The 12,068-nt window shown below is 44.2% G+C and overlaps 1 protein-coding gene and 1 long non-coding RNA gene across 3 annotated transcripts in view; one reads left to right on the plus strand and one right to left on the minus strand.

Annotated features, from left to right (window-relative positions):
• LOC126482318 (integrator complex subunit 7) overlaps positions 1 to 12,068 on the plus strand; it is a 157,635-nt gene that overhangs the window by 124,359 nt on the left and 21,208 nt on the right. The window contains 1 exon segment of the mRNA XM_050106360.1: positions 10,670 to 10,870. Coding sequence (XP_049962317.1) covers positions 10,670 to 10,870 — 201 coding nt within the window.
• The window catches only part of LOC126482320 (uncharacterized), a 54,248-nt gene that overhangs the window by 19,750 nt on the left and 22,430 nt on the right, over positions 1 to 12,068 (minus strand). The window lies entirely within an intron of this gene.

The raw sequence follows: 12,068 nt of genomic DNA on the forward strand, positions 1-12,068 counted from the left end.
GTGTTCAGAAAGATAGTAAACTGTCATGGAAAGCCCACATTCAGGATCTTGTTCAAATACTTAATGCTGCCATGTTCACTATTCAAACAGCATCTGAAGTGAGTGATTGTTCGACATGAAAATTAGTCTAATTTGCTTATTTTCATTCGCTTGGTCATATGGTATTTGTTATAACGTCAAGTTTAACACATATATGTTCAGAACGACACAACACATATAAGTCACAGAATAAGTTGACAAGCAAGACGTGTACACGTTAGCCTCCGAATGAGCACTGAGTCCCAGTCTAGCGGCCGCTGCTCGGCTGGCCGCTTAGGTGGCACAGCTGCTGCATGGCTGGCAGACAGTGCCGCACGTAGAGGATGCGTGTAATTGCGCAGCGGCGCTTCGAATGATCGGTGAGTCACAACACTTTTCCCCCATTTGAAATTGTTGCACTGGTCCTGATGGAGGTGTCCTGGAGATGGCTAATGTCCATAGGCGTTGTTTGACTCGCCGTGAAGTCTCGAGGAGGAGGCTTCCCGTACGGACGGAAGTGTCCCCGATGATAATGGGTCGAGATGAGAGGAGACGTGGGGGTCGAATCTGCTGGAGCCCCATGGTCCAATCTGCCCGTTGCGGCAAGTCCAGTTGATATAACAGGAGACATGGGCGATATGTTGGCATCCGTTGGAGGAGGAGGTGAGTAGATTGGTTCTGACAGAGGATGGTTCCTGCATGGGCACGTCTCCTGGTGGCGTCCGTTCTTGTGCTGGCATTGCGATGACAGTGAGAGGGCTGCGTTGTGAGTATTGAGAGATGCCAAGGTCCTGAGCATCAGGTAGAGCCGAAGGTGGTGTAGCGGCATTCGGAACAGGCGTTGCCGGCACACGAGGCCGAAGCTGGTCCGAATGATGCACTGCAACACCCGTGTCCGTCTGGATTTCGTACAGGCGTCGGCCACAGTGTCGTAAGATGCGGCACGGACTCCATTTTGGCCGCCTGCCATATCCCCGTACCCAGACGAGGTCGTTGGCGGTGAACCATCCAAGTGAAGGCACCTGCAGCCGTGAGGTGGAAGGCCGCAGAAGATGAAGTAGCGTGCGGGGCTGTCGGCCATGTAAGAGCTCAGCCGGGCTGTGGTCGCCCATGGGGGTGAAACGGTAAGACGCCAGAAACTGGTGAAGCGCATCATCAGCAGCAGAAGAAGTCAGAAGTTTCCGAATCTGAGCCTTAAACGTGCGGACCAGTCGTTCAGCCTCACCGTTTGATTGTGGATGGAACGGATGGAACGGTGGGGCCGTGACATGCATAACGCCGTGACGAGCACAAAAAAATCCGCAAATTCGGTAGAGGCAAATTGCGGACCATTATCAGTAACAAGAGTAGAGGGGAGGACTTCCAAAGAAAAAATGCGGGCGAGAGCACTGGTGGAGCCACGGTGACAAAGATGACTTTGGAGCAGCGGCCTGTGATGCACAAGGGCCACAGGCAACGACCATGTGTTCAATTTCAGAGTCGATGCCAGGCCAGTACACATGATGGTGCGCCAGAGATTTTGTGCGAGACACACCACAGTGCCCTTGGTGAAGGAGGGGCAGGACCGAAGCACACAAAGACACAGGTACCACAACATGCAGCGAAGCATTGTCGGTGGAAAGGAGGATAACACCATCCCTAGCCGTGAGGCGGTAGCGCAAAGCGTAGTAGTTCCGCAATGGATCAAAAGTCTTAGCGGATGGGCGATCTGGCCAACCCTTCTGAATACAGCGTAAAACCCAGGAGAGGGTAGGGTCAGAACCCGTAGCAGCCCCCAACCTGTCCCCAGTGATGGGGAACCCGTCCACAACCCGCTGCTCGGCAACATCCAGGTGGAAACACAAAGTTCGTCCCTATCAAATGCCAAATCAGGAACCATGGGAAGGCGAGACAGAGCATCAGCATTTGCATGTTGAGCCGTCAGCCGGAAATGAATCTCATAATTGAAACGAGACAAGTAAAGAGCTCAACGCTGGAAGCGGTGTGCAGCCTTGTCGGGAAGTGACGTTGATGGATGAAACAAGGAAACAAGTGGTTTGTGATCCGTAACAAGATGAAATTTTGAGCCATAGAGAAAAACACCCAGCTTATGAAGAGCATAAATAATGGCCGAAGCTTCTTTTTCAATTTGAGAATACTTTTGTTGGGCATCCGTGAGCGTTTTGGAGGCATAAGCAATGGGTTGTTCCGAACCGTCAGAAAAACGGTGCGCAAGGACTGCACCGACCACGTATTGAGAGGCGTCTGTGGCAAGAACAAGATATTGGCCAGGTCGATAAGTAGCCAGGCACGGGGCCTGTTTCAGCATAGTCTTCAGTTTCTGGAAAGCCGCATCGCATGATGCGGGCCAGTGAAAAGGCACATTTTTATGCAACAGGCGATGCAACGGCTGAGCCACCGAAGCCGCAGACCGTAAAAACTTGTGATAGTATGCTATTTTCCCCAAGAAGGCCTGCAGTTCCTTAATAGATGTAGGGTGAGGAAGGGCATCGATTGCAGCGACAGTTTGCTGAAGCGGACGAATACCCTCCCGAGAGAGTTGAAACCCCAAGTACGTGATAGATGCCTGAAAAAATTGTGATTTCTGAAGATTACACTTAAGACCGGCAGTCTGTAAGACATGAAAAAGTGTGCGGAGATTTTGAAGATGTTCTTCAGTGGTGGAGCCAGTGACAACAATGTCGTCCATGTAATTGATACACCCAGGGACAGGGAGCAATAATTGTTCCAAGAATTGCTGAAAGAGAGAAGGGGTGCTAGCAACCCAGAATGGCAATCGTTGGTATTGATAGAGGCCGAAAGGCGTGTTAAGGACCAGAAACTGCCGGGAAGCAGTGTCGAGAGGAAGTTGATGATAAGCTTCTGACAGGTTAATTTTAGAAAAATACTGGCTCCAGCAAGTTTAGTGAACAGTTCTTCAGGACGGGGCATAGGGTAAGTGTCGATGAGCCATTGAGCGTTTACAGTGGCTTTGAAATCGCCACAGAGATGAATATCACCATTTGGCTCAGCAACGACAATGACAGGAGAGGACCACTCACTGGAAGTGACAGGAAGCAAGACCCCTGAAATAGTGAGACGATCCAGCTCCTGTTTTACCCGATCACGAAGGGCCACAGGAACGGGCCGAGTCCGAAAAAACTTAGGCCGAGCAGTGGGTTTGAGCATGATATGGGCTTCAAAGTCGTTTGCACGGCCTAACCCATGAGAAAAAAGGGACGAAAATGTCGTCGACAAGGAATCCAATTGGGCATAAGGAATAGCATTGGAGGCGATATTGACAGAGTCATCTATGGAGAACCCAAAAACACGAAAGGCATCAAAACCAAAAAGATTCTCTGCGTTACTCTGGTCGGCCACAAATATGAGAACAGTGCGAACGATGGATTTGTAAGATACCTCAGCATTAAACTGTCCCAAGAGAGAAATCTTCTGTTTATTGTACGTCCGTAATTGCCGAGTGACAGGTGACAGGAGTGGAAAACCCAACTGAAGACATGTCTGTGAATTAATTATAATGGCAGCAGAACCGGTATCCACCTGCATGCGAACATCTCGACCAAGGATTTGGACAGTGAGGAATAACTTCCCTGAAAGGGAAGAAGTGCAATTGACAGACAACACAGAATCAGAATCAGCGTCATGTTCATGAACATCATGTATACAGTCAGATTTGCAAACGGAAGACACATGACCTTTCTTTTTGCAATTGTGACACACAGCCCAACGTTGGGGACAATCGTCGCGTGAATGTTTCCTAAAACACCGCGGACATGAAGGAAGTTGCCGGGGGTTTTGCTGCAGTTTCTTAGCGGGTTGTTTACGGTTAGGCCGAGGCTGCGTGTGGGAGCGCATTGCGGCCACGTCGGCTGGTGGGGACGCGCCGCATGCGTCGTCAACAGCGCACAGAGGTTGTATTTCCCCAACATCACCCCTTGCCTCTATTTGCGCCCCAGCGGCGAGAGAAATTTCAAAAGACTGCGCAATAGAGAGAACTTCATCTAGAGTCAGATTTGCCAATTGAAGGGCACGTTGCTGAACTTCTTTGTCGGGCACCGACCAGATAATAGCATCCCGTACCATGGAATTGGCATAGGATTCTTTGTGAACGTCAGTAACAAATTGACACTTTCGACTGAGGCCGTGAAGTTCAGCAGCCCAAGCGCGATAGGATTGATGTGGCTGTTTTTGACAATGATAAAAGGCAACACGAGAGGCTACCACATGTGTTTGCTTTTGAAAATAGACAGACAGAAGTGAGCACATTTCAGCAAAGGACAAAGACGCAGGATCCTTCAAAGAAGCCAATTGCGACAACAACCGATACATTTGAGGTGAAATCCAGGAAAGGAACAGAGACTTACATGGTTGTTCGTCCGTGACATGAAATGCCAAGAAGTGCTGTCGAAGATGTTTTTCATAATCAGACCAGTCTTCCACCATCTCGTCGTAAGGAGGAAAAGGAGGTATAGCCAACGACGAGAAATGCCCTGCATTTGACGCCGCGACGAAATTGCGAATCGCCGCTGTTAGAAGTGTTTGCTGTTCAAGGAGATTTTGCAATAGTTCCTCGACAGTAGCCATGGAAACCTGTGGGTCAATGGTGAAAAGGAAAAATCCACTACCTCATCGCCAATTGTTATAACGTCAAGTTTAACACGTATATTTCAGAACGACACAACACATATAAGTCACAGAGTAACTTGACAAGCAAGACATGTGTACACGTTAGAATTCGAATGAGCACTGAGTCCCAGGCTAGCGGCCGCTGCTCGGCTGGCCGCTTAGGTGGCGCAGCTGCTGCATGGCTGGCAGACAGCGCCGCACGTAGAGGACGCGCGTAATTGCGCGGCGGCGCTTTGAATGATTGCTGAGTCACAACAGTATTATATTTTGGGGTAACTTGTCTCAATCTGAAAGGATATTTTTGGCTCGGAAACCGGTAGTTTGGGCTGTAAGTGGTGTAAGTTTGCGAACTTCTTGTTGAGCCCTGTTCAGCAGTTTGTGTATTCTGACATTGGCCTCTCAAAATATATAAAAATATTCTTTACTGTCATTTCTGATTATGTGACTTACCGAACGAAATTGCTGGCAGCTCGATAGACACACAAACAAACACAAACATACGCACAAAATTCTAGCTTTCGCAACAAACGGTTTCTTCGTCAGGAAAGAGGGAAGGAGAGGGAAAGACGAAAGGAAGTGGGTTTTAAGGGAGAGGGTAAGGAGTCATTCCAATCCCGGGAGCGGAAAGACTTACCTTAGGGGGAAAAAAGGACGGGTATACACTCGCGCACACACACACATATCCATCCACACATATACAGTCACAAGCAGACATATATATATATATAAACAAACACAAACATACACACAAAATTCAAGCTTTCGCAACAAACTGTTGCCTCATCAGGAAAGAGGGAAGGAGAGGGAAAGACGAAAGGATGTGGGTTTTAAGGGAGAGGGTAAGGAGTCATTCCAATCCCGGGAGTGGAAAGACTTACCTTAGGGGGGAAAAAAGGACAGGTATACACTCGCGCACACACACATATCCATCTGCACATATGTGTACCTGTCACCACTGCCCCATGCATTAACTACATTTTTCTCTTTGTGTGGGAATGAAATAAGTGTGCTAAAATGCTACTTTCGTCTGAAGTGCCTATATACTTTCAAGAATTAAGGACAGAAAATGGCCAAGTATGTGCCAATTATCATGTACCTTCTCAAGAATTAAATCTTCTTGAAAACAGTGTGTGTTGTAACACTGCATTCACTGATACATCAAACATTGCTCAACCACAGCAAATATGCACATTATTCCCAAACATATTGACAACATGTTTCCCATCCAATCCAGAATACATTGTGCAAAATACAAATACTACATGAGTAAAAATTTCCTAACTCAATTAAAGGTATTCACATTTGTGAATATGAACAACCAGCAGCTGTAAATGGAATGAAAACAATGAAAATTTGTGCCAGAGCAGGACTGGAACCCAGATTTCCTGCTTATCATGAGTTGTTGCCTTACAATTTTGTTATCCATGCACTACTCACTGAGACCAAAACTTCCACATGTCGTCAACCATGCATTTATATATAAAAATAGAGGGAAACATTCCACGTGGAAAAAATATATCTAAAAACACAGATGATGTGACTTAACCGAACGAAAGTGCTGGCAGGTCGATAGACACACAAACAAACACAAACATACACATGAAATTCAAGCTTTCGCAACAAACTGTTGCCTCATCAGGAAAGAGGGAAGGAGAGGGAAAGACGAAAGGATGTGGGTTTTAAGGGAGAGGGTAAGGAGTCATTCCAATCCCGGGAGCGGAAAGACTTACCTTAGGGGGAAAGAAGGGGTATACACTCGCGCGCGCACACACACGCACACACACACACACACACACACACACACACACACACACACACACACACACACACACATCCATCCGCACATACACAGACACAGAACTAAGTGAGTTTTTGGTGCACATAAACTGTTTCAATCCAAGGATACAATTCACCATGGAGAAAGAGAGTAATGGACAACTAAATTGTTTGGATGTATTGGTTATTAAACGGGCAGATGGGACTTTAGGGCACAAGGTATATAGGAAACACACACACACCGATCATTACCTACATAAGACTTCGAATCATCATCCTAGGCAGAAGAGAGGGGTCATAAAAACTTTAGTGGACAGAGCTAATAACATCTGTGAGCCAATTTACTTGCAAGATGAATTAAGCCATTTGCGAACAGCCTTCAAGAGAAATGGGTACACTGACAAGGAAATAGATCGAGCACTCCACCCTAGAAGAAAAGTGTCCGAAAATACACGACAACAACAACCGTCAGCTGGAAAAGTTTTTCTTCCATTTATTCACAACATCACAGACTGTATTGGTAAAGTTTTGGCCAAGTTTCAAGTGGAGACAATCTTTCGACCTACCAAGAAAATTAGTGAAAGTTTAAGATCGGTGAAAGATGCACGACACCCTTTAGCTACCCCAGGTGTGTATAAAATTCCGTGTAGCTGTGGCATGGTTTATATTGGAACAACTAAAAGGAGTGTTAATACCCGCCTAACGGAACACAAAAGGAACTGTAGATTGGGACAGAGTGAGAAATCAGCTGTAGCGGAACACATTTTCAAAGACGGTGATCACGAAATAAAATTTAGTGAGGCAAACGTGATAGCTAGGACCTCACATTATTATACTCGCATGTATAGAGAAGCTATAGAGATCTACAAGCACGGAAATAATTTTAATAGAAAAGGAGGAGGATTAAAACTAGACAAGATATGGCGTTCGACTTTGTACCAACAAAGTGACAATCGATTACCTGTAATCGAGAGAGATGGCACTAGTCAGAGATAGTTTTAAATTCGAAAGCACATGACGAGTGGTGGCGCCATCTAAGTGCTCTATATAAGTGGGACCACCAGTGCCTAGCAGCCAGTCGCCGACTCACCTCAGAAGATGTTGCCTGCAGCCGCCAACGAAATGTCAGGAAGGAGAAGTGGTTTTATATATGGACCACGGCAATTCAGCCCGGAAGTTTTAATTAATGACTAGAAAAACTTGTGTGGATTTGCCTTCAGCTTGCTGTGTAGGAGCACAAACTTCCCCTTTGTGGAGCTCTCACTTGATATTGGGCATGTCCGGTACTTTTTCTTATGTCATCATTGCCAACGCTTATGAACAACTATCATAACCACATAATGAAAGCACCACATTCTTATTTAATGAAATTCCACTTGTAATTGATACTAACTGCACACAGTAAATGTTGCTGCAACTAACAGCAACACACTTGTGATGGAATTTCTCTTGGTTTCACACTGCATGAGGAAAGCACTTGTGTAGTCAGCATCAACACTGCTGCATGTGTTCCATGAACATGGGGCCAATCACTGCATGAGAAACATGGTTGTGTGGCTGTAGTCTATGGTACAATTATACTACAGAGGACGAAACAGCATTGGAAGCACTTCATTGTATGTTTAGAGGCTTGAAAGGAAATCAACAGTTCTTCAGTGGCACACTTATTTTATTGTGTGGTGGTTGCCAACTAGACTTACCAGTTATACCATATTCAGCAGCTGCTGATGGACTTAATGCATTTCTCAAATCATCAGTTTTATGGCAACAGCTACCCAAAATTGACTTTGAAGATCAATACACATGTACAAGTACAATATGATGCATCTGCTGAACATTTCACAAAACATTTGTTGGATACTGGGCATGGGAAAATAGCACTCTATGGATCCACACTATATATCCCACGTCAACAAACTTCTGTGAAATCACAGCTACCACATATTAATCAATTTAAAAAGTTTTCCCAAATATTGCACAGAACTTCAAAAATCATCACTGACTCCATGCACAAGCTATATTATTAGCCAGACACAACGATGTCAGTGACATCAATTTCATTCAAAACAAAATACCAGGCAAAGCATCAATATACCAGTCCATAAATACTGTAGGGAACTGAGATGAATTTGTCAGTTATCCAACAGAATTCTTGAATTCACTTAATTTGCCAGGCATGTAGTCATAAATTTTAACACTGAGGTTTGGTGTGGCTATTATTCTTCCCTTGCAATGATACCATGCTGTTAATAAAAAAGATAATGAATGTCGTTGAAGCAGCAATTTTAAACGGTAAATTTACAAGGGAAGATGTACTGTTGCCATGCACCCCAATGATTTCAACCTGTCCCATGGACAGCTGTATGTGGCCTGCTCACATGTTGGAAAACCTTCCAATTTATTCATGTCTGCACCAGATGGAAAACAAAAAAAGTATTGTTTGTTCAAAAGTATTTCAATAAATAGAATTTAAATACACTCATTTTCTTTCTTTAGTGGGCATTTGCAGCACTTGCAGAGTACTTGCTAGTATAAAATAGAAATGAGACATCCAAGTAGTACAACAGTTCATTGATGGATTAAGCTATTCTCACTTTTTCAAGTTTCAGATGATGAGTTGTGTACAGGACAACTTTTTGAGTTTTCAGGCTGACATGTATTCAAGCACTCAACTTGTCAGTTACTAAAACTGGTAGTTTCATTTATAGACAGAGTCTGATTATCTATTAGTATACTAACTATTTACAACTATAATGTCATTGTGCTAAGTGAAGCTAATAGAACAGTAAGTTACTGGCATGTGACAATGCTAGTCGCTGGTACTATTGAAAGGCAATTGGAACTGAACTAACTTGTCATAAAACTCAAAAAGTTAACAATTAGTTAACGCTTAGGTTTATTAGTGTGTAAGCAACCCAAGGATAGTACAACATATAATATAGTGTACCATATATAGTACAGCTATCATTAAACATTAAGTGGAAACTAGGACCGCCTGTCTTGGTCCTTACATAATGACAGCTGTATGTTGCACAAGTGGCAGTCAAGCCTCGTGCTTACACAGGTACCCAGAGAAATCACATTGTGTGTGTGTGTGTGTGTGTGTGTGTGTGTGTGTGTGTGTACATTTCTTTAATAATTCTGACAAGGGAAACTCCCCATCAACCCCCACCCCCTACACAAACACACACGCACACAGAGTTTTAGTGGTAAAATGCCCCAGTGGCTAGTCCATTAAAAACTGAGCACAGGTCAGGCATGGAAACAGGAAGAAGATGTACTAAACTGTGAAAAAAGAAGCAAAATGCAAACAGTGAATAGTCCAAGCTCAAGATGTGCAACGTTGAGCAATTTGCAAGAATCGTGCCATCAAGGTTGTGTGGTCGTGGTCTTGGACTACAAAGGGGGAGATCCATGTTCAAATCTCCCTCGTGCCGCTTCATGAAATTATGAACTTTCCATCCAGTCATTGATGTGTCTGTTCTCCTACTGCAGTCATACTGTACATTGGTTAGAGAATATGAGTCATGTGGTAAGAATATATTATTGTTGCAAATAAATGTGATGAATAGTGGGAACAGGCAAGATGCCATATAGATCTCTCACAGAAGCAAAAACAACAAATAAACAATTGTGAAATAAGTTACAGCAATGGAATTCAAAAGTCAAAACTTCCAAAACGGAACATAGGAGTCATAACATGTGGTACTTGTGTGGAACAAATAGGAGGTATGTACGTCTGGAGGTCCCTTCCTTACACCTTACAATTGCAAAGGGACGTTACGCCACACCATAGACAAAAATTTGAATACAGTGAACAGACTCATTAATGAACTGATAGTGTGTTCATAATTTTGTGTGTGTGTGTGTGTGTGTGTGTGTGTGTGTGTGTGTGTGTGTAGGGGGGGGAATCAAAAAAAAGAAGAGAGAGGGCCACGAAGTAGGTTTGAACACAGATCTCTCACATTGCAATCCTACACCATGACCACAGAGCCACGACACCATGGTTAATCAAACGTGTCCTTTGGAGCATATCTTCAGCTTGTATCGTTCACTGTTTTGATTTTGTTTCTTTTTACACAGTTCAGTACACCTTCTTCCTGTTTTCATGCTTGATCTATGTTCAGTTTTTGATGTGCAATCCACTCAGCCATCTTACGACTAAACCTGAGGGAATGTGATGGGGAGTTACCTTGTCAGTGTAGAGAAGAAGACCACTGTAAACATGGTTATTAACTATGCATTCCAGCTGGCCATTTCCCCACAACCACGGGTACCTGGTGAACCAATTGCAGTGCAGAGTGGATCACAACTGGCTGTTAAAGTTGAAGGTGTGATTCTGCATGGACGCCGTTGGGCGGGGCGTTTCCGGCAGACGGCTGCGGTTACTGTTACTGTCTCTTGCCAGCTACAGCAGCCACGAACAGCACAGCTCCAACCAGATACCAAAGTAAGAAATATTTTTAAAGGTTTCTGTTTTTTAAATACTTAGATTCTGCCATACACTGTGATTCTTTGCCAAAATTTACATCTTAGCCTGAAAAAAGTTCATTCAAATTGTGAACATGTTTCTTGAAAATTTTCCTGCTGGTTATGTATATCATTTTTTTTACCCTGGAAATAATCTGTATGTTGTATGGTCGTGGTTGGATGATAGCAGGATGTGGACATCTGGGCTGTAAGCCTAATTTTGGCAGAAATTCAGACCCAAATGATTTGCAGATTCAAAGCCACCCATAGCTAGAATGAGGGGCATATTGTCCAAAGGAGGAGGAGCTGTCCCATCAGTAGGAGAGATGGCAGGCAAGAAGCTGTCCCAGTGGTACTGGGGCACTCTCACCAGCCCACTCCCTGTCCCCACGTGGCCATTTCAGGCCCCTTTATTAGCTGTTCCAGGGGCACTTCGTGCATCTCTCAGTCATTAATGCCTTTACCTGTCAGCAGTACCCTCTGTGGGAATACTGAGCGATGCTAGGTGTACATTGGATAATCTGGGTGAATCAGCATGGGCTTAGCCACTGTTTCATCATAAGGTCAAGTATAAAATAAAATTTTGTAAATTTATCTCTCAGTCCATCCATTAATCCCTCAGTCTGATTGCTCACCACACACAATTCTTCCCCCTTACATAGGAGCCCAGTGACGGGCGTTAATTTTAATTTAGCAAGTATTATAGACAGCAGAAGTGAAGGGCTCCCTTGTAGGGTTGGCCAACATTCACTAGAGGGGCTTAATCTAGAGGAGAGTATAACTGATTTGAAAGGACCTTTTAAACAAATAGCAAAAAGAACAAAGGTTATAATAATTTTCAGTTTAAGTAAATTTCATACAAATGTAGGATGGCCATGTAAACAAGACAAAAGAAGACAGAAAGTGGCTCTTCGTTTTTGGTTTGTTTTACTAACAGTTTAAGTAGGTTTCTTGCAAAAGTAAGTTTTGCCTTGTAAATAAGACAATAATAAAGAGAAAGCGGCTTTTTATTTTGGTTTGTTCTGCTGATGTTTTGCCATCAGAACAATGGCAGCATCAGGTTGGTGATGAAGAAAGAAGCAGAGTTGACAGTGTGACGGCAGGCAAAGGGTATCAGCTGGGCACTGGCTCTTCGTTGGATAGAATCAGTGGTGGGTTTTTACAGTGGATGTTGGCTA

This window comes from Schistocerca serialis, chromosome 5, assembly GCF_023864345.2.
Source record: "Schistocerca serialis cubense isolate TAMUIC-IGC-003099 chromosome 5, iqSchSeri2.2, whole genome shotgun sequence".
In the NCBI taxonomy this organism is placed as follows: domain Eukaryota; kingdom Metazoa; phylum Arthropoda; class Insecta; order Orthoptera; family Acrididae; genus Schistocerca; species Schistocerca serialis.